The following is a 23,914-nucleotide window of genomic DNA, read 5'->3' as shown; positions in this document are numbered from 1 at the left end:
CAATAGGCTTGTTCATTTATTCCAGTGTTTCGTTCTTTCACATATAATAACAAAAATAAACTGTCACTAAACTTAAAAATAAACCAACAAATAAACAAGCAAAAAACTAACAACAATTGAAAAACCATATGCCTGCTGGCGTCCACGTCTTCCCAACACTCAACACCGAAACAAAAGAGACAACTTCCAGGATCGTTTGTCTTCCTCTGCCCACTAATTGCCACAGGTGTGCAACTTCGACCAGCAGGCGTCACCAAATTTTTGCTTCAAACTTTGCTTCAAAATGGCTCCTACACACCGGCCCTCTTATTGCTACCGGCTAAATAGGTACAATAACAAAGAAACAAAACAAAATATGGAGCCATTTCACAATATACACAGTAAAGATATAAATCTGTCGAATCATCAATGATCACGATTGGTCACTCATACAAACATGAATACGTTGGTTTCATTTGAAACACGTCAAGTTTTTTTTCCAGTTCATTTGTGACCATATTCTTTTCAATTCAAATTAAAGTCCATCAATGAAATAGTAATGCAATCAATGCTCCTTTTTCAGAGTCCTTCTTCAGTGTATAACGCAAATAGTCCATCATGCCACAAAGGCGTTGTGCGTTCAAAGGTCCATGTTAGTGTGCATTGGTATATTTATGTACGCATGTGTGCAGGTTGCAAGAGATTCCTTGCTTGAATTGTCCATAGTCCATTGTGCGTGTGTAAAGATCAGTATACATGTCAATTCCTACAAGGTGGAGTAAACATTACACATACATTGGACATTCATACCCACATGTGATTTTCCAACAATAAGCAAACCTTTGTTATCGGTCTGTCTATAACGCTAGTCTTTGTTTTTTAAGTCAAGCTACGAACGATCCCCTTTGAATCTCTTTGTGTCAATAACTCTCCCCAACATCCAAGATCCCCTAGGGGCAGTAGGATCTGCAATTAACACGATGTCACCATTTGCATAGTTTCTTTTCTCTTTAAACCATTTTTGTCCTTCTTGTAGGTTTGGAATATACTCTCTAACCCATCTTTTCCAAAACATATCAGCTAAGTACTGTACTTGCTTCCATCTGCGTCTACTATACACATCTGCTTTCTGAAATAAGCCAGGGGGTAATGTGGGTTGTCCTTTGAGAAGTAAGAGGTGGTTGGGTGTTAAAGGTTCGAGGTCATTTGGACTATCTGAGTTTGAGGTAAGTGGGCGACTATTCATTATGGCTTCTACCTCACAGATGAAAGTGTGAAGGGATTCGTCGTCTACAATTTGATCCTTTGTTAGTGATAGAAGTATTAGTTTGACCTGTTTTATTAACCTCTCCCATACTCCTCCAAAGTGTGAAGCGGCAGGTGGATTATAAGTCCATTCTATGCCATTTTGTTGCAGAGCAACTTGAAGTTTGTTGCTTTGGTTCCATTCCTTTAGGGCATTTTTTAGTTCTCGATCAGCTGAAGTCAGGTCAGTTCCATTGTCTGATTTTATTTGGCGTACTTGCCCTCGTCTGCTTATAAATCTGCGGATTGCGTTGATACATGAATCTGTGTCAAGTGAATTGGCTATTTCCAAATGTATTGCTCGAGTTGTGAAACACGTAAAAATGACACCATATCTTTTCACTTCACTGCGTCCTCTTTTCACTATGATCGGACCAAAGAAGTCTGCTCCAACAAAGGTAAATGGTGGTAAATCTGGTGTTGTTCTTTCTTTTGGCAAATCTGCCATTTTTTGTTCTCCCAAATTTGAATGTAGGCGTCTACAGAACACACACTCAGATCGTATCCTTCTAGCAAGGGAAGTTGCTGCTGGAATCCAGTACTGCTGTCGCAGTTTGGCCAACATATGGTTCCTTCCACAGTGGCCTAGTTGTTCGGGAATGTGTTTTAACACCAGCTTGGACACATGATGGTGTTTTGGAAGAATTGTAGGATGTTTTCGATCCTCGGGCATAGCCATTCGGCTTAATCTTCCTCCTGTACGAAGTAATCCGTCTTGCAGAATAGGATCCAGTTTACGAATGTGGCTCTGATGACTGACATGAGCGTTTTCCCTTTGCAAGGTTTTGATTTCTCCTGGAAATGCCTCCATTTGTGTAAAGTGTACGATTGCCTTTTCTGCCCTTTTGACGTCTTCTAAAGTAATCTGCTGCACATTCATGCGTTTTTTGACTGTTTGCATTTTTCTTTCCATCAGACGTTGTTTCTCTGCATCTAAGGTCTTAATACTCATGTTGGTAAGTATTTCCTTTCTTTTCAGACTTAATTGCAAGAGAACGTCTTTTAACTGAAGTAGCCATGCTACTGCTCTGGTTAGATGGTTCCACTTTGAGTGATAATGTATGAATGTGTGAGTAGGATTTTGTTCTTCTTTTACATTCAAGTTGATGGTGAGAACATCTTTCTTCACTTCCGCGTCATCATCATCTTCATGTGTTTGTATGGCAATGTCAGAATTTGTCCATTCAGATTCCTGACGTTTGAGAAATTCTGGACCATTCAGCCACACCTTTGAATTCAGAAGAGCACTGGCTTTGAGACCACGGGATGCACACTCTGCAGGATTTTGTTTAGTGTTTATGTATCTCCATTGTTTTATTTTGCTCATTGCCCTGATTGTGTTCACTCTATTAGCCACGTTTTAAATCTTTTGTTCTCATTCTGAATGTACTTCAGTGTTGATGTACTATCTGTCCAAAACATGGAGTTCTCAAGAGCAAGTTGTAACTCTGCTTTGATCAGTTTATCCATTTGAACTGCTAGTGCTGCTGCAGTAAGTTCCATTCTTGGCATTGTAGTTTGTTTTAGTGGCGCAACGCGTGATTTCCCCATTAAAATGAGGTGTGCACTTCATGCTCTGAATTTGTGAGACGGAGATACGTGACACAGCCGTAACCACTTTCAGACGCATCACTAAAGTGATGTAGTTGTGCAGATGTTATCGGATCAAAGCCTTTTGGCTTGAAACATCTGTTGACACGGAGCTCTCCAATGCAACTTAGGCCTGCCATCCATTCATGCCACAGCTGTATGTAGTGGCTTGGTACAGTTTTGTCCCAGGCGTAATTCAGTTTGCAGAGATCTTGCAGAATGTTCTTAGCAGTAAGGACGAATGGAGAGATGAAGCCGAGAGGGTTGTATACTGAGGATACGATGGACAGTATTCCCCTTCGAGTACATGGCTGTTGTTTCGGGCTCACTGCGAAGGTGAGTTTGTCACTTTCTATGTGCCATTGTATACCAAGAGTCCTTTCTGTAGGAAGATCACTGGATTCCAAGTTGAGGTCTTTGACTTCTTTTGATCTGGCTGCTTGTGGGATGGACGTTAGGACTGTTCTGCTGTTACTTATCCATTTGTGCAAATGAAAGCCTCCCATTGAGCAAGCTCTTTCAAGCTCTTTGCACAACTTTGCAGCATCGGCTTCAGTAGCCACAGCTTTCAAGCAATCATCTACGTAGAAATGTTGCTTAATTGTTTCTACTGTTTCGGGCAAAAAGAGATCTTTGAAATCTTCGGCAGTTTGTCTGAGGGCGAAACTTGCACAACTTGGTGAAGACGTTGCCCCGAATAAGTGCACTGTCATTCTGTGTTCGAGTGGTTGACCTGTATCACCATTTGGCCACCATAAAAAGCACAAAAAGTCCACGTGCTTCTCCATAATTCTTACCTGGTGGAACATGCTTTCCACGTCTGCCATAAGAGCGATTGGCTCCTGGCGAAAGCGCAACAAGACGGCTACCAAGTTACTGGTGAGATTTGGACCTTGCATCAATTTGCTATTCAAGGATACCCCCTGGAAGGATGCGGAGCAATCGAATACAACTCTCAGGGAGCCCTTCTTCGGATGGTGCACTCCATGATGTGGAATATACCACACCTTTCCACTTTGTGTTTCCAGTTCATCAGATGGCACGGCTTCTGTGTAGCCCTTCTCAAGCATTCCTTTTAGAAATGCAGTGTATTCTCTGTGAAATTGTTCATTCTTTTCAAATTTTCTTTTCAGAGACATGATACGTTGCTGTGCCTGTTGGTAGTTGTTTGCCATCATTACATCATTTTCTTTAAAGGGTAACGGTAAGTAATAATGACCATTTCTTAGTTCTTTTGAACTTTCCATCATAGACATGAACTGTTTGTCTTCGACTGACATCTCTGATTTCTCCTCAGCTGCCAGTTCTGGAAAATCTTGATGATACTCAACAAGTCATTCAAATCTGCTACCGATATGCGATTAACTACAGTACATGAGTGACTTCCTTGCGTTTGACATGTTGTTTCTTGCATGAGCCCATTGACGACCCATCCTAAAGGAGTTTTAACAGCATATGGCCCATTACCTCTACTGTTTATTACTTTCCAAGGCTCCATAAGCTTTGCAGCATTTGTGCCTATTAACAACTCAATGTCAGCATCCAATTGTGGAACCTTCACCTCATGTAAGTATTTCCATTTGTCTATTGATTCTTGTATTGGTATGTGTTGTTTTGAAACTGGTAATTTTGTTTGAGTATAGACTTCTGGGAGTTTGTGATACAGTAGGCCTTCCATACTGCTGACTTCAAGACCAGAGACTATACTGCTGTGGACATTTTTCTCCTGCCCCATTGTGCACAAGAGAATTGTGGTGTTTTTACCAGTGATGTTTAACTTTCTTTTCAATGAGTCTGTACAAAATGTAGCTGAGCTACCGGGATCTAAAAATGCATGGGTATTTATGACTTTATCTGAATTTGCTACCTTTACTTTCACTGGCACAATTGCAAGTGTGCATTGTTTTGATTGACTGACCCCCATTAGGTCATCGTCTTCTAACGAAACCATAGCACTACTCAGTGGTTTGTTTCCAGTTATCACACCTTCATTTCTAATTCCATCCTTTTCCCTGCCAGTGTGAATGTGGAGGATGGTTGGATGAGACAGAGAACATGTTTCGCATTTCATTCTGTTTTTGCAGGTTTTGCTAACTTGTCCCATGGTTAAACATCCAAAACAGATCCAGTTTAATTTCAGGAATTCTATTTTCTCGCTGTTTGGTTTAGACTTAAACTTTTCACAATTGTCAAATGTGTGATCTCTTTTACAAAATAAGCAAAGCCTTTCAAGTGCACGCTTACTTGTATTCAGTTTGGGTCCACATTGTGACTCGTTCCTTTTTAGTTCAGGTGCTTGAGCAACTGTAGTGGCAAAGCTGGTCCTCCCACCAAGTTTGGTAAATGGGTTTTGTGGTTTAGGTCTTGATGTTACTTTACTCTCTGTCGAGTTGTGTATGTCGCCGAAAATTGGATCAAGCATTGCTTTGGACTGTCTTTCAATGAAGCCTACCAAGTCCTTGAACGTTGCTCTGTTCTGGTTATCTTGCATGCTACACACATTTGCTCGCCATCTATCTCGTAGCCTAAATGGAAGTTTAGACACGATGAGTCTTAAGTTGGTGAAACTTTCAAGCTCTTTTAGGCCATCAATATCTTGCATTGTATTGTGGCAGCTTTGTAAAAAGAGAGCATATGATCGCAACCCATTGCCATCCTCTGGTCTGATGGTTGGCCAGTTCACAACTTTACTAATGTAAGCAGATGCTATTTTATAGCTGTTTCCAAAATTGTATTCTAGCTGCCTTTTGGCTTCTTTATACGCAATGGAGGAATCCATATGCATAAAGCTACTGATGAGGTTTCTGGGTTGGTCTCTTGTATACTGTTGTAAGTAGTATAGTCGGTCATCCATATTAGTTGTTTTATTCTCAATACATTGCTCGAACGCTTTAATGAATGTCCTGTAATGAAGAGCATTACCGTTAAATATGGGAATTTCTCTATCTGGCAAAAGAGAGAGTGTTTGCTGTTTCACTAACATTTCAGTTATTTCTGTTTGTCTCTTTAATACATCCGTGACATTTGTATCATTATGATCCCAGTGAATTCCGCTTCCTATCGGTGCTGAGGCGCTCTGATTGGCATTTTGTTGTGCACCTACAGTTTGAGGGGCTAATCTCTCTCTCTGGGATCTCATTGGTCTTTGTACTGTTGCAGGGGTATCATCTTCCGTTGGTGTAACGTATCGGTATACGCCCAACACTGAACGTTGTTTTTCAGCTTCTCTGAATACTTTAACTCTTGCCTCTGCAGCAGCAAGTTCGGAATCTATGACCATTTTTTCTTTTCGTGCCTTTAATTTTGCAATGATATTTGCTTCTTCAATATCAAGATCAAATTTGTTATCCAAAGCCTGCGCCTTTGCTCTAATTGCCGCACATTCAGCTTCGGCCTTTAGATGAGACGTAGATTCTCGTGACGCGCAACTGAGAGCGCTTGTTGCTTTGCGGCTATGCGTGTCACTGTGCGCTACCTGAGATGCGCTATCTTGTGGCTTGACAGCCCCTATATCCTCCTGCTCTTCTTCTTCCTCATTAACTTGATCAACCTCGAGCCAATTCATGACATCTTTTAAGAAGCCTTTGTGAAGGTGATATTTGGGTTGGTACCAGTCTAAGTTATCAGCCTCCCTTTCGTATTCGTCTTTTGTCAATTTTTGTACGGCTGCTTATAAACTAATAAACTCAGAGAAAAATCCTTCAAACAAATTAACTTGTTTCCTAACAGTTTCTTTGTCCTGTCAATTAAACTATGGATTTCGTTTCGTTTGCGTGTTAAAACACCAAGCTTCCCCCTACGTGTTGCTATTATTTTAAACAGTTCCTTTTCTTCATTCCAATCCAGCTCTTCAGGCTCTTCGTCAGCCATTTTTCAAAGATTAACTCAAGAGTTCATCACACACGAAATAAATAGCATTTCAAAGTCAACGTTCAGTTTGTAGTGTAGGCTAAACACGGCAGCTCACGTTCAAAGTCATTATATGAGCGCGGCGGCTCGCTTCAATTCAGCGTTTTACTCACAAACGTCCAAGGAAATAATGGTTGAATCCTCACGTATTTCCAGCGGGAACGTATATAATCCACAAACTTTAAGGAATGCAGCTCCCAATCTTCCAAGTATCCTCAGGGTATGGCTGTAAATCCAACTTTCCAAACTCAGGTGACTTCCGTATATTCCAATGTAGCAGGTTTCATTTTCCAGTTGCAGAAAGTTTTTCAACTTATGTAGTGCCTTCCAATAAGGTCACTTCGTACGCCTCAGGGGTTTCAATAGGCTTGTTCATTTAATCCAGTGTTTCGTTCTTTCACATATAATAACAAAAAGAAACTGTCACTAAACTTATAAATAAACCAACAAATAAACAAGCAAAAAACTAACAACAATTGAAAAACCATATGCCTGCATATGTCCACGTCTTCCCAACACTCAACACCGAAACAAAAGAGACAACTTCCAGGATCGTTTGTCTTCCTCTGCCCACTAATTGCCACAGGTGTGCAACTTGGACCAGCAGGCGTCACCAAATTAACTTTGCTTCAAAATGGCTCCTACATGTATATTGTGCACAATATACTCTTATCTGGAATACTCAATATTAAGGATGCTGTTCTAGAATTACAGCCAATAGAATTTTGACTATTTTTCTCCCTTGTTTGTTAAATGTTAGCTAATTCAGTTACCTGTATTTGTCCGCCACTTTTTTCCACTGTGTTATTATCAGTATTTTATTTCAGGTGATGTCGCTATCGGAGAGGGAGTGATGCGGTACTTTATGACAACAATCATATCCAAACTCCACTTTGGATTCAGTCTAGATCCTTTGGGATCCTTCTGTAAGTAATTTTGGAGTAGGCTACAATTTGGTTTAAGTGAATTCTACAAGCAGCAATAACATAGGCCAAGTAATCGCCCGTTCCAAACAGGCACATTTTCAATGGGCACTGCACTAGTATGATGTAATTTTATGTATTTAATAGAGATGAGCCGGATACTCGGCTGAAACGAGTATCCGGTACGGATAAAGCACTTTTGCCGAGTACGAGTATTATACGAGTAATACGAGTCAATATCTGTGATCGGATTGAATAAAAGTCCTCATTGGGTAGCCGTCTGTGTCTGCGTTCTGTGATTGGCTGGTAGTCACAGCGCCCCTCCACTACACACATACCGTTTGTGTTGCTGTGTCCCGCTCGGCTCACTCACCAGGTTCGCGGGTCTTTCCCAATAAATTTAAACGATTTCTTCGCCTTTATTTTTTTTTACTTCGGTTTGTTGTTCTTAACTAGTAGAGTTCAGGTAAACGTGGGGCTTGTTAAGACGTGGTGCTTAAGAATGCGACTCTCATTGCGTCTCTGCCTGTCGGAGTTTTTTTTTTCAGTCGGCTCTAACCAGTTTTTTTTTTTTTACTTCACGCACTGACCTCTCTCTCTCTCTGTCTCTGTCTCTCTCTCTCATATCAGTTTTTTTTACCGTCTGCTGGCTCTCTTCACGCACTCAGTGTCTGACGTTGACTAGTTGTGTTGAATAACTAAATATTAATATTAAAAATTAAGCCACACACACACTTCCCCTCTCTCTCATGATCATCAGTGATAAGAATTAAGAAGGAATGCTGTTTTAACCGCAGAAAGGCTTAACCCGACAATTTACGGGGAAATCCTTCCTACTTCCGGGTTAGGCCCCGCCCATTTTCGGATTAGGCCCCGCCCAGTCCGAGTACGGATACAGATAATTCATATGGTTCAACAGATACAGATACAGATAATGCTGTACTCGCTCATCTCTAAATATTAGTATTGAAATCAGCAATGGCACTTTAAAGCTTGGTTGGGAGTCTCATAAAGTGTTGCTGTTTTGTTTGACTGCATGGGTTCAAATCCACGTTGGGGCGATCTTTTAATAAATGTATGTCCTTTTATTTATTTATTTATACATTGCAGTGATGTAGTGCTCGCTTATACAATCATAATTGTTGCATTGGATATGGGATGCAATTTGAACATTTTCAGCAATATGTTTGCGAATGTGTGACGAATCAGGTGACCGAGGCAGACATCTGCCTCTGTCGGGGGGAAACAAACACGCACGCGTAGCCAAACCAGTAGGTTCAAAAACCAGTAGGCACGTAACACCGGTCCCTGTGTGTGTTGGGCATGATGCGCCCTGGTACCAGAGAAGCGGTGGACAACTTCTTCTAGATTTGCAATCACTCTGTGGTCGATATCTTCGTCGGAAAGTGCGGAAATGACTCCAACAACTTCAATAAGTTCCTCTGCTTTACTAGCTACATGCTCTGCTAAGTTTAAAATGTCTCTCACCAACTCCCTGGAAAGTTCACGGAGATCCTCCATGTTTCAATCTAGTCTGATCCAGCAATGGATCAGACTAGATTCGCGTTAGCCCCGCCCACTGACTTTGATGGGTCAGTTTGACAGTTTTAAGTAATTCATGAAGCGCTGCAACGCAGGATCATGAAATGTAAATGTAAATAGTGAAATAGTTATATATGTATTTTACATAAAATTAATCGGTACTTTAATTAATGACACATTCAAGTACACATTTATGTATTTAATTCCAATTTTAATTAATAAATGACACATTTATGTAATTATTTGATTGTGTATTTATTTATTTAATTGTGGCCCTTTTATTCCTCCATAGTATGGAAATATCCAAAGCCATTTTTTTCTCTCTCACTCACGACCCCGCCCCCCATGACACTCACATGCATGCCGCATTCACTGGACAGTCACACAGTAGGAAACCAGACCAGCATAACATTGTCCCACACAGCAGCTAACAGCGGGGTTGCTACCATATAAAACTCGCGGGCTGCACTAACATTTAACTTTCATATTAAGGTGGGGGCCACAAAATATCGTCCCGAGGGCCGCAATTGGCCCGTGGGCCGCGAGTTTGAGACCCCTGATTTAAACTGATTGCTGACAATGTGAAGGCAGCATAATCGTCGCCATAGCAACAGGACGCCATTAGGCAGCAGGATAACGCCCCTGCCCCTTTTCTTAGAGTTTTGACCGTGGTCACATCGGTGTTTTTTTTGTAAAGTTAGTGAACGTCAAGTAGAAAACTGCAACAGGAGCGCGACACGTCGAGAAAACTGCGTCGAAGATGCCGGTGCTAATAACGGACTACGTATGGACACAGACGGACTCCACGGTCTGCTTAAGTGTGCCACTAAAAGGAACGAAAGTTAGTCACGTGGACATCCTGTCTACAGATGAATACCTGAAGGTAAAGTTAGCGGACAGAAATACGCGTTGGGCTGTTTGACGGTGTACTGTTGTAACTTTCCCAGTGAGCACTTTTTGGTTGAATAGACATGCCCGACGTTGAAAAGGTTTCAAAATGGTTTAAAAGTGAAAGTTTTTTCAACGTCTATTCGTAGACGTTGATAAAACTGCGAGCTGCTGCTGACACATCAGTCTCACGCTCAGTCAACTTTCATTTCTTCCTTATAAAAAAACGGCAAGACATTTGGGACAAACAAAACAGTAATGCAAACGCATCCTCTTTAGCCTGCACCTTAGTGCCCCCTTATGGCTTATGCACAATACAGAACTCTACTGCATTACATTATTACTACAACTGAGGACATAATTAACATATTTTAACAGGGTCATAGACGTCTTATAAATGTCTCAACGGATAAATTGCTCGCTGGAAAACTACAAGTTACACACAGTCACAGTTGTCATGTCAACAGCCCCTAACAAAGGACAACACATTTGATTAATTTGTATTTAATAATATCAATATAACACTTTTCCTATATAAAACAGAATACAAAAATAAAATATATTTTGTGAAAATAAACTATGAAATTATAAGTGCACCAACAACATCAAACAGTTAGTTTGGGATTTTGTGTGTAAACCATTTTTCTGAATGGTACTTCATTTTCAGATTCTGTAACAAGATCTGGCTCTGAGTCACTAGAATCGGGATAGTATACCAGAAATCAGCTCCGTCTCCCTCATTGTCACTCAATGATTCTTTGTGTAAAGGGAGTCAGAATGAGCAGAACACCCGTCAGTTGCAGATTCCTTTAGTCAACATGTTAATTCAAATTCAAATCATTTTATTTTGTTCAACCCAAAAGGAAATATAAGCCTGAGGGAGCTTTAGTCTGTAAACATGCAGCATCCTGTCCCAAAACCATCACATCTGCACAGGTAAAGCTCCCTTCAACTGGAGAAAACCTAAGGGAAAACTGTGGAGGAGTGGGTGTGTATAGAATGAACAACTTAAAGATGTACAGTACGTTCAATTCCTACAACAGAAATTATTCAGAGTAGTAGGTGTAAGGGAGGACAACTGCAGGGACAACCTCCATTCAAAAGGAACCTGTGAGGAGGGAAGAACAAGGACTTTAGGGAAAAGGCAAAGTTTGTAATTTGGTTTTATGATGACATTAATAAAAAAGTGACTAATAATAATGATAACAGCAGCAGGTGTTTTAGAACCTTTATTTATAGATTGTTTACTTATTACATTATAAACAAGGTAACAATTCATCTGCAACTTATGGCATTTCTGGAGTAACATTTCCAGGTATATTACACAGTGCCATACTTTACAATGTTGCTTGAAGCATGCAGTAACTTACAATGTTTTGGCTAGCTTGTTTACAGGCCACAACTTGTTGAATTCAGCTGCGAAAATACTCTATGATGTTTACTTTTGGTGCAGTTCATGTTGAACGCTAGCATGCTCCACGCTAGCTTGTTAATAATAACAAGGCACAACCCTGAGGTCATGCTATAAAACTATGTATTAAACATATGTATTAAGTCATAATTGGGGTACACCTAATGTATCTAAAGTCAAAGGTCTGTTCTATTTTAAGAGTGTACAATGGCTAATCATGACAATACTATATTAAATGAACAACAGCTTCTGTACAAGTACTGGCCTACCATCCAAAAAAAAATCATGTGTGAAGAAAGTGAGTGTGTGCGGCTGTGTGTGTTTGTTGGGGAAGAAGCAAGAAAACTACCAAAATGGCGGATGTAGTTCTGTGATAATTATTATGCAATACAAAACTACAGAAATGGGACTAGGCCATTTTTGTGCTTATTGAAATATTAAAAGGGCTTTCTTTCACCTAAACATACATTTGTTATGATACAGTGATGCAAAAACTGTCCTTAAATCATCTGACTCAATACAGTGGAATAAAGGCAGCTCTTGAGTCTAGAAAGACAACTGGTGCCTCTTTTTGTTTAGCCTTGCGTCCCAAACAGTATCAAATGTTTTCCTCTTTATTTCCGACACAGGTGCATTACCCACCATATCTGTTTGAAGCCTTCCTATTTGAACCTGTTGATGACGACAGAAGCACTGCAAAGGTCGGAGATGGAGTTGCAGTTTTTAGTATGCCAAAGAGAACCAATAAAGTCTGGGAGCATCTGATGAAAGCTACAAGTAAGAACATCTGGCTGACCCAATTTCATTACAATCTGTCTCCCATTCAAGTTATTTCATATTTCGATCAGAGCTTTGCGCTCCAAGCCCCCTTGTGGTGAGACTTGCTCAAAAGACCTTTTATACCCAGTTTCATGCTTCTCACTCACCACTGATTGTTATGGTTGGGTAGTGATAACAAAGCTAACTGCTATTAGCTCACTGCTATTAGTACCAGTACACATGCTAATTCCTAACAGCTGTAACTTACAGATAAAACGTAATTGAGTGGGACTCAAAAGCAGACACAGGAAAACTGCAAAATAATGTGTGAGAGACAGGTAACACCCTGGATCGGTCACCAAGCAATTGCAGGGCAACACAGAGACAAACCATTCAAACTTTCAAGTTCCCAATCAACCTAACCAGAGCACATCTTTGGACTGTAAGAGGAAGGCGGAGAACCCACGCAGACTCCACACAGAAAGGAGTCTGCATGTGTGGAGTCAAACCCAGGACCTTCTTGCTGTGAGATAACAGTGCTAACCACTACACCACCATGCCGTCCTCTTTGTAATTGTAGTCCTCTTATCATAAAATACTAATACTTAATTAAAGCTGCGAGCAGCAATGAACGGGCCTTCGCCTCCTACTTGCATGTCGGGGGGGCAGCGGTCAGCAGGACACGCGGGTCAAAAAGAGACTAAAAAGACAAAATAAATCACTCTCGGGGCTGGTATTCAAACCTCAGTCTGTGGTTTCATAAACGGAATCCACCAACACTAGGCTATTGCCGAGTTGCAAAAAGTAAATGAAATGTAGCAGAGACAGTTGATGGAGATCGCAGAGTAATTGTTACGGGTCTCGGGCACGATGACCACAATAACAAAAAGATGTTTTCCTGCTGTTCGTGCCGTTCGAATCAAAGCCTGAAATGAGTTTGACAACCCTGCTCTAAAGTGTACAAATTTAAGTCAATAACCTCACCAAAGAGAGTAAACTGAATCCCTTTGTTCTTTAAATCAGCCGGACACGCGTAAAAAAGAGAAGAAAAAAATGCAATGTTTCTGTCGGGAATCGATCACGGGATTCCTAGGGAATAGACTTGGAGCAATGCTTAAGGCTAGGGGCTCACTTGAAAATTTTGGATCAAAACGTCCCTTATATAGGGTTCATGCCTCTGCAAAAAAATACAGGGAATATTCACACAAAAAAAAATATAACTGACTTCATGTTTGTTTTGGAGCATAGTCCTCAGAGTCTCCCTGTAATACATTTGTTAAAATATTAGCATACTTGTAGGTCAAACAGGGTGCCGGCGCCGCTTCGTCAAAATCTTCCAGGGGGCGCTATGAAGGCAATTTTTCACTTTTGATCCAAAACTCCACATCAGGTCTGTAAAAGTCGTCACGCAGGACACTCAGAGGTTTTTAAGAGTTTTGGAGTGTGCCAAGGCTCAGAAGATGTGCTTGAACTTTCATGCGAAGATGATGTCGTCACAGCAACAACGTTGGTCCAAAACTCCCAATATTCACTGAAACCTATCATCACAGTATTAAGGTTTATATTCCCAGATTTGAGGTGGATCGGATTAAAAGGGCTAGGAGATGGACATCTAACTGTAGAAATTTGCATTGACCTAAGCCAATAGGTGGCGCTATACCTTTTTCGAAAATCACTGTGTGGAAACACTTATAGGCTTACACAAGCATCATGAATAAACATTTCTAGCCAGAAATATCAATGTTCTTTGGAGTTATAACATTTTTCATTTTGTCCAATATTGTCCAAACTGGACGCACAATCACGCCCCGGTAGTTTTATGAAAACTCTTGATTTTAATAACTTTTGACCCAGGATCAACTTGCCCGATTTCGAAATCGATCGGATCTAAATTCTCGGAGGAGTTTGTTCGTTTGTAAATGCAAAAAATGAAGGAAAATGCAAAAAATACAGAGAATCACTATGGCGCCCACGTAATGTTCAAATATTCAAAAAATATTTGGGGATGTTCTAGGACTCAATGTGAACATGTCCTAAAGATTTGGTGAGGATTGACGTGTGAAAAAAAAGTTATTGGTCTTTCAATTTTCAGGACACACCCCTTACAAATTCATTGGTCCATAACTTTAATGAAAAATTAGATATCAACATTCTTTCAATACATTTTGATGACATTTAGCCAAGGATCATTTTGCAGAAGATTTCGGACCAAGCGTCTGGGAGGAGTTCGCAAAAACGTGTTTTTCACAAAATTCAAAATGGCAGACATAAAACGGTAGGTGCATTTGCATACCATAATTGACTTTTTTGTTGACCACATCTAAGAGCACCTGTGTGAAAAGGTTCCAGCTCAAATCGGTAAAAGTGGGGAAAAATTTCCCCATAGGGAGCACTTACGGGGGCGCTAGAGAGCACTTTTATTTCTCCCCTAATTGCGGGACCCAAAGAATATCAAAATTTTTCGCACTTCTGAAGCGCGTACAAAAATTCAAGAGTTTTTTAACATGATGAAGTCCCCAAAAGTGCGATCGAAGTGGCGAAATAATAAGAACTCTTGCAATATCAATAGGGGTTTCGCCCGACTTTCAGTCGGCTCAGGCCCTAATTAAAGCTGCAAGCAGCGATGAACGGGCCTTCGCCTCCCCTTGCATGTCGAGGGGGCAGCGGTCAGCAGGACACACAGGTCAAAAAGAGACTAAAGAGACAAAATAAATCACTCTCGGGGCTGGTATTCAAACCTCAGTCTGTGGTTTCATTAACGGAATCCACCAACACTAGGCCATTGCCGAGGTGCAAAAGACCTGCAAAAAGTCAATGAAATGTAGGATCACCTTCGTTCAGTCAAGGCAAAGGACGACAGCTAATCACACCACTTTTGCTCCATCAAGAAATATTAACCTGTTAACTACACACACTGGATGACCACGTGGCTGTCTTCCTGAAGAGAGCTTTGCTTAATGAATTAATATTAAAATGGCATTAAACCAAGGATCATTTTGCAAGAATCGGACCAAGGGTCTGGGAGGAGTTCGCAAAACGTGTTTTTCACAAAATTCAAAATGGCGCACATAAAACGGTAGGCGCATTTGCATACCATAATTGACTTTTTTGTAGAGCACATCCAAGAGCACCTGTGTGAAAAAGGTTCCAGCTCAATCGTTAAAAGTGGTAAAAAATGTCCCCATAGGCAGCACTTTTTGTATCCCCTAATTGCGGGACCCGATGAATATATACATTTTTCGCCTTTCAGTCGGCTCAGGTCCTAATAAGAATTCTTCGAAACACAATAGGGCTTTCGCCCGACTTTCAGTCGGCTCAGGCCCTAATTAAAGCTGCGAGCAGCGATGAACGGGCCTTCACCTCTCCTTGCATGTCGGGGGGGCAGCAGTCAGCCGGACACGCGGGTCAAAAAGAGGAAGTAAAAAAAATAAACTTAAGTGATTCACCCAGGAATCAAACCCAGGTCTACAGATTCCTAAGCATGGAGCCAACCATCAATGATCAAAAAGTCACTGAAATAAGTTGGATAGATTGCCCTCCATGAGCCTTTCCATATGTGGCGTGACAAGCTCTTTACCCAGTTCATTAATGAATAGCCACCATGCATTATTAGCCCTCTTTGCAGAGAAGGGTTGCAATGATAAAAAAAAAATCAAGGTACACACCGTGGGAAAGAATTGATCACAGTTGCTGGGGCCGACAATGCGATCTGTGGAGACAATTTTTTGCAGTCATTTAGCTATTCGTTCTTAAATGTGATAGTCTTAATATCAACCTAAAGAATTAAAATTGTAGTCAATTACCGAGCGGTCTCTGCAATGGGAAGGTCGGCCCTACGGGGGAGACTTCCTGCTTGTTGATCCATTTCTGTATTCTGTATAAACTATATATAAAACCGTAAGAGCCATAGAAAGATATTAGTGAAACTCTAAAGTGTGAAATAAGCTCACCAAGGAGAGTAATCTGGATCCCTTTGTTTGTTATATCAGCCGAACACGTGGTTAACAAGAGAAGAAAAACTTATCATACAGGAATCGAACCCGCTTCTCTGGCATGGAAGACCTATAGCTAAGCAGAAAAGCTATCTGCTCTTATTAGGGCCTGAGCTGACTGAAAGTCGGGCGAATCCCTATTGAGTATCGAGTAATTCTTCTTATTATTATTCTTATTATTTCACCACTTTAATCGCACTTTTGGGGCCTTTGCCATGTTCAAAAACTCTTGAATTTTTGCAGGCGCTTCAGAAGTGCGAAAAATGTATATATTGTTCGGGTCCCGCAATTAGGGAATAAAAAAAAGTGCTGCCTATGGGGACATTTTTATCACTTTTACCGATTAAGCTGGAACCTTTTTCACACAGGTGCTCTACAAAAAAGTCAATCATGGTATTTTTTTTAATTTTGTGAAAAACACGTTTGAAAGATAGACGGAATGATAGAGAAATGTCCGCTTGATTTCAGTAAAAGTCTTCAATGGCATTCCCTGAAAGTATTTAACAAATACTACTAAATATGTTTCAGATAATAAAGAAAAGAAGGAGGTCAGAGAAAGGTCTTTGTTGACGTACCAGGAGAAGCGCTCTGCACAGTCCATATCAAAGGCAAAGAAACAACATGCAGAGAAGAAATATGCACTGGAGAAAATGATGAAGGTAACATACTCAGGGACAGCTTCATCTACTTACACATCACACCAAAATAAAATCTGCTGGTAAATCTAGAAGGGTATTCAGAGTGTATTTTACTTGATCTCAGCTTGAAAAGGAGAAAATAGACGGTATCCAGAAAATCAAGGAGGGAGAGCGAGAGAAAAGCAAAGCAGAGTTGACCGCATGGAAACTGAGACAAAAACAAAGAGCAGAGCAAGAAGACCAACTCAAAGTCTACAGTCAGGGACAGAATCAAGACGGACTGCAAAGCACAACAGAGAAGCAGCAAAATGGCTTTTCTCATAGAGCAAGTTTTAAACAGGGTAAGTCGCTTTCTCTGTGATCATGTAGACACTAGTTGTAGTCACTAGTAGTTCTAGTCTTTTAATCAGCACATTCCTGCATTTAGATCAACGAAGTGAGAGTGAAGCAAAGAGCAAGAGCAAACAAAAGGATCTGCCTGCTCCGAGACTTGTTGGAAACATCGAAGTCACATTCACCCTGCGGCTTTTTCCAACAGCCCTGAGGGAATCAAAAGTGATAGAGGAGGAAGAGGTGAGCATTTCTGAACTCTTGTTCTGTCAGTGTTTTTAAACGGTAGTAAGTTTAATGAAGAGAATGCTATCCCACACTGATTACCAAAGGACACAAAGACGGAGGAGCATGGGATGGAACTGTCGATCTTTAGTGGAGCAACTTTGCTTTCCAATGACTATATGATGGCACAATTTATTCTTCCCCCTTTTGTTTCTTTAAATATGCATGGGGGACTTATTCATTCAGGGTTTTGTCACAACGCACGGGTGCGAGGGCAGGGAGGGAGGACTCGTGTGCGGAGTTGAGCAACAAAAGAATACTTTAATAGTCAAGATTCAAAAAACTAAACTCAAAATTCAAATTAAACTCAAAACCACTCCACAAAACAAAGACGAGACAGGGACCTGATAAAACAACATACACTATGACTACCTGGCTTGGCATGAAGACACCTGGAACAAGCAACATGTAATGACGCGACACGAGACAAGAGACTCACAGGGCTTAAATACATAAGGGAGCAGCAGGTGATTGGACACAGCTGGAAACAATCAGACGCGGCAGACAATCACAGGGGAAGACAGGACAAGGCAGGAAGTGAAGTTACCCCAGGGACACAAGAGACATTAAACAAACAAAAAAAAAAGACATGAACCTCAACCGTAACAGGTTTTGTGTCGGTGTACGTTCTGCTTTCTGAGCTGCTTTTTGAACTATAATTGAATCAAACAGTGGCTCAAACAACAAGCTGAATCCAGGCGTACCGGGAGTGTAGCTGTAGAAGAGCTGGAGGACCTGAAGGAGGAGCAGAGGAATCCTGATTGGTTGAAGGACAAAGGGGAGTGAGTGAAGTCTGCTCTCAAATCTTTTTCATGTGTTTTTTTTAACCACGGGATCACTGAATTGATTCTTTTCTTCAGCAAATGTTTTGTGAGTGGGGACCACCTTGGGGCAGTGAACGCGTACAGCCTGGCTATCAGGCTAAACAGAAAGATCCCAGCTCTATATTCAAACAGGGCTGCCTGCCATCTGAAGTTAAAAAACCTTCACAAGGCCATTGAGGACTCCTCTCAGGTCTGTACGTTCCCTGTGTTTTACATGTGTTCATCTCTATTCTACTGCATTGTGTGAAAGCTGTACTGCACATTTTTATGTCTGGAAACTGGTGAATGAATTCTACCACAGCAGCCTCTGGACCATCTATTTTTAATTTCAGTCTGATTTAGTAAAGTCTCTATACTTTACCTCCGATTGTAAAACAATTTCATGAGTCATTCTGAAAATGAAGCTATATTACACTATTATGTTGGTAGGAATTAACTTCTGAACACGTTTCTCTGCAGGCACTTGATCTGTTAACTCCACCAGTTGCCGCCAATGCAGCAGCCAGAACTAAAGCCAATGTCCGCCGAGGATCTGCCTTCTGCCAGCTACAGCTCTACGCAGAAGGTTTGATAAGCAGCAGTTACTGTTTTATTTGAAACACTTTTACGTGACTATACATCATTGAATTTGATGTCTTGGCTTTAATGACGCACACATTTTGTATTGTGAATATATCATTGTAGCCTGTCTTTTCAAAATGATGTGAATTGCTGCTCAGTGGTCTCAGCTGATCTACCTGTGGATGTTTTCTCAGGCCTACACGACTACCAAGCTGCTCTAATGATTGAATCTGACAACGAAGCGCTGCAAGCAGACACGCAGAGAATCATAGACATTATTCAAGGCACTGCAACGAGCCCCTAGTCACGCTGAAACACAAGCTGCTGTGAATATAGAATATAGATGTATATTGTTGGTGTTATTTGTGTGTCACCCAAAGGCAATTCATATTGCAGCCTTTTCTGTAAACTAATATGGAAGTTCACTGCATCTCAGTAAATTCAGTACATGAATAAAATTAAGTAGTACATTAAACATATTCTGGGAGAGAAAGAGAATCACACTTTTATAGTTATAACACCCGTTCACTCCGAGCAGCACATGACCGCTGCCTTTAATCTTGCAAACTTTATTAACCTTATCCATGAACAGTAATAAAATACCAAGTACTTCCAGTTCCTTTCCTCGAACCACATCCATTTTTTAACTCAGTCATACCACTTCTGTGGTAGTTTAGACCATGGTTGGTTTTCAATGGGTGAAGAAATTGTGTTGTGTGATTCAACAATGACGTTGGGGTGAAAGGAAAAGGGAGCCCCATGCTACCCCACTGCAGTCAATCAAATTTTATTTATACAGTGATTTATTTAGGTTTATATCAAAGATGAACCAGAGTATATAGCGACTGTTACAGTTAAATTAGTCTCATGCTGTACTTGTGATCATTGTCATCCACTGAAACTCAAACTCAATGTTTGGTGATTCTCAAGTTATCAGTACCCCCGATAAAATGGGTATGAAAATTCTCCCACAATTTACGAAGATAAAAACACACCACAACAATTATAATCTAGAAATAAAATAATCAGGGTTATATTTGTATTATTAGTAGGCATCTCTACAGCATTTCAAGGGCAAAGTATAAGCTTGTCTGCTTGATCATTATTGCCTATTTGATTACTGAGACCTCCTGATCACTTTTTAAATTTGAATTTCCAACATTCTGTGTACTGTGTGTATCGTTCCTTTTAATATTCTTTTTTTTTTTACTTTGCTCTCTTCACTGGTTAATAGTAGCTTCCCACATTCACTTCAAAACACTGGTACTCACTCTGAATGTATCGGGTCCAGTCTACATCTAGGACATGGTCAAACCTTACATCCATATCCGCTATGCATCTGCCAAACTGCTTGGGCCTCCCTTACTGAGAACAAAACACTTGACAAGATCACAACTCAGCAGAGAGCCTTTACATATTCCGCCACAAACTAAAGACACAACACTATACCTTGAGTGAAAACACTAACAAATTGGAGCACTTAAATTGTACTTACAGTTTTTCTCAATTGTTTACACACAAATACTGGTACTTGACACACAATGACCACAACATGTAACTCATGCACCAACCCCCTGAACCAATTCTGCTAAACTACAAGCACAATTCTTGCTTTACACTCAAATTGCAGTTCTAAAACACACTTTTTTCAAAACACTACACACAATTCTCTCCACAATTTTCATGAAGAAAATTTTGTTTTCACAAGAAAAACACTGTCATTCAAAATTCTAAAGATTCTTATTCCTTCTGAAGCCTGTAAACCCATGAATCTCCTTTTTCCCAGAGGGCATCTGCCTTTTGGCAATTTCCCTACTATGCACACAGACTCATCACATGGGCAAACACCTGTCACACAGTGTTACAATTAGGAATCAGAGCTTTAGCATAAAAGGGCAACAGGTGAGCTCTTCTGTTTTGGAGCAATGGATGCCAACATTAGAAACAGAGCCAGAGGAGTGAGAGTAAGAGGAGGAGGACAAAGACGAGGAAGGCCAAGGAACTTAAACTCTGATGAGATCCAAGCCACTTTGGTTGACCAAAGCTATGGAGGAATTCTTTTCTGCCTGGAGATGGAAAGTGTATGACCGGAAGACACATGTGGAGATATAGCAGTTGATGCTTTTCATGGCTGGATTCGACATTCTAAGCAATATTTCCCCCACTGCTTGGCCAGGGAAAACATTGCTTGTGATGTGGATGAGGTGCTGTGGAACAGACCGGAACAGAAGAGAGGATGCAGCATAGTTTTTTACTGTAACTGTATACAGTAACATTCTTCTGTTGTTTTGGATGTAGACCACTGTATGTGCAACTTTGTGTTGGTTGGGATGTACACTGTGTCCATGTCACGACCGGACGGTGGACGGGAACCCAAATGCACGACTCACACAACGTGGTGCGAAAAAAGAATCAAAGTTTATTAACAAAAGGGCAGGGCATGGCCGCTGAAATAAAAATCACTCGTGGGCGAGGAAAAACCGATCTAGAGACAAAAACTGAAAGCAGGCTCAATTAAGGTGTCGACAAAAAACGAGGCAAGACTGTGGACATACGTAACGCTGGCACGGTGGCTTGGGACAAGACGAACTGGCACAGGACAGAGGGGGACTCAGACAATATATACACACACATAGGGGAAGTGCACAGGTGGAGACAATCAGGGGAGGGGCGGCAATCACACCGACACAAGAGGAAGGGGAAAGTTGCCTGAAACAAGGGGAAGGTTCATTTTCCAAAATAAAACAGGAACTCACGAGACGGACACGAGACAACCTAACTAACATCTTTTTCTGGACATGACAGTCCATTGTTTTCGTGGGGGAAAATAAAATATATTTGTTACCATGTATTTGTGTGTTCTGAGTATAAAAACAATATTTTACAACACATATGTATGTACTGTCTGTAGTAACACTAAACAAAAAAAAGGTCAAAGTCTTTTTGATGAATGGAGAATTGTCCATTCATCATAGTGTTTTAAATTGAGCACATCAGTGTTCAACTGGTTCTTATAAAAGTCTATTCATATGATGGTTTGTGTATGTCATTTGAAAACAAATTACATTGTTTTGAATGTAAAGTTTAATTTTGCAGGAGTATTGAGGGGCTTTGCCCATTGTGTGTGTGTGTTTTTTGATTTGTGTGTAGAGTTCTGAGAGTATGAGGCATGCTGTAAGAAAATGTGTGTAAACAATCGAGAAAAACTAATTTAGGTTGGAGTGATATAGCGAATGAATGAATACCTCACGTTAAATTACATTTCTTATTGTGCTATGTGTAAGGTACACACAGTGCCTCCTGCAGATCTGGTTCTGGCACAGGTAAGTTACCTGTAACATGCCAATCCTTCAAAAGGTGACTAGTGTCGACAATAGTACCTCGGTCAGAGAGAACCAAGCCCATAGGATTGATTTAAATTGTGTCATTGATGCGTAACTAATAGAGATGAGCGAGTACAGCATTATCTGTATCTGTATCTGTTGAACCATATAAATTATCTGTATCCGTATCTGTACTCGGATGGGGCAGGGCCTAACCCGAAAGTGGGCAGGGCTTACCCCGTAAGTTGTCGGGTTGTCTTGAAATGGGCTGGGCTTTAACCGTTATGCTATTTTTAAAGCATGCAATTGACCCTTCGTAGGGAGCTTGATTAACAGGTGATATGACCAATCATACAATAACTTTAAAAACAGTGTACTGTACTGACGCATTTCTGCGGTTAAAACAGCATTCCTTCTTAATTCTTCTGTTCATTGATGTTAATCACTCATTATTCTGTATCACTGATGATGATGAGAGAGAGGGGAAGTGTGTGTGTGTGTGTGTGGCTTAATTTGTTAAAAAAATCTCTGACACGCAATGCCAGTCGCATTCTTCAGCACCACGTCTTAACAAGCCCCACGTTTACCTGAACTCTACTAGTTAAGAACAACAAACCGATGTAAAAAAAAAGAAACCTGAAGCCGAAGAAATCCTTTAAATCTATCGGGAAAGACCCGCGAACCTGATGACTGAGGGAGGGAGAGAGGAGTTCTGTGTATTGTTAGGGAAGAATTTGGTGAGCAGCATGGGTGTGAGTCCCTCAGGACTGTGGGGTGACCCTTCTTGGGTCACCTTGACCTGTCCGAGGCTAAATAGAGAGGCCAGCAGATGCCTTGACTGATCCATATCCTGTGTGTTATTTGTTTTCTGGGTTGATGATTGACGGGGCGCCATCAAGGGGGGTCAGGGGTGTTGACTTACGACCTATGGGAATTTTCCTCTAACTCTGTCCTGAGGGTTAAGGGGGGGTGACAGGGGTCCTTTTCCAGAAAGGTATAAAAACTCTCTGTACCCCTCTCCCCTTTGTCAGATCTTCCTGCTCCTCTGAGGGAGAAGGAACAATCTTTCCCTTTTCGGCTGAATTGTAGTCATTTGACTTCTGTCTGTACTTACGGCTTGTGTTGATGATTTCTGTATTCCTTTTCATTTTTCTATATGCTAGTTAGTAATAAATACTTAATCATAAAGCGAGTTCAAGATACTTTTGATTTCTCACAAGGCTTCAATCCACAAATTTCCACCACATGTATGAGTGAGCCGAGCGGGACACAGCAACACAAAAAACAGTGTGACTACTAGCCTATCACAGAACGCAGACACAGACAGCTACCCAATGATGACTTTTATTCAATCCGAGCACAGATATTGACTCGTATAATACTCGACAAAAGTGCTTTATCCGTACCGGATATCCGGCTCAACTCTACATTACATGTCATTTTTCTCTAGTAACTAATGTTACGTCCCTAAAAGGTCTAGGGGAAGACGAGCTTGGCTTCTTTGGTTTGGTCTCCAACTGGTCACTGACGAACCCACCACCTCTCTGCTCACTCTGGCCTCCACTGGCACAACCACCCCCCAACTCTGGCTTGGCACCGCCATTTATGCTCTTTCTGATCAGCTGCAGCTGCAGGAGTGATCACCAGCACACCTG

The 23,914-nt window shown here is 41.0% G+C and overlaps 1 protein-coding gene across 1 annotated transcript; it reads left to right on the top strand.

Moving 5' to 3' along the window:
• Nucleotides 1-9,672: 9,672 nt before the first annotated feature.
• dnaaf4 (dynein axonemal assembly factor 4) lies at nt 9,673-23,500 on the top strand. Its single transcript, XM_037489454.2, has 9 exons — nt 9,673-10,131; nt 12,177-12,324; nt 16,827-16,957; nt 17,061-17,277; nt 17,364-17,509; nt 18,224-18,333; nt 18,412-18,565; nt 18,835-18,940; nt 19,131-23,500. The coding sequence occupies exons 1-9, from the start codon at nt 10,009-10,011 to the stop codon at nt 19,238-19,240; spliced, it is 1,245 nt and encodes a 414-aa protein (XP_037345351.2). The 5' UTR covers nt 9,673-10,008; the 3' UTR covers nt 19,241-23,500.
• Nucleotides 23,501-23,914: the final 414 nt, after the last annotated feature.

The sequence above is a fragment of the Pungitius pungitius genome, chromosome 6, assembly GCF_949316345.1.
Source record: "Pungitius pungitius chromosome 6, fPunPun2.1, whole genome shotgun sequence".
Lineage (NCBI taxonomy): Eukaryota > Metazoa > Chordata > Actinopteri > Perciformes > Gasterosteidae > Pungitius > Pungitius pungitius.
This window is presented reverse-complemented; position numbering and strand designations above follow the sequence as displayed.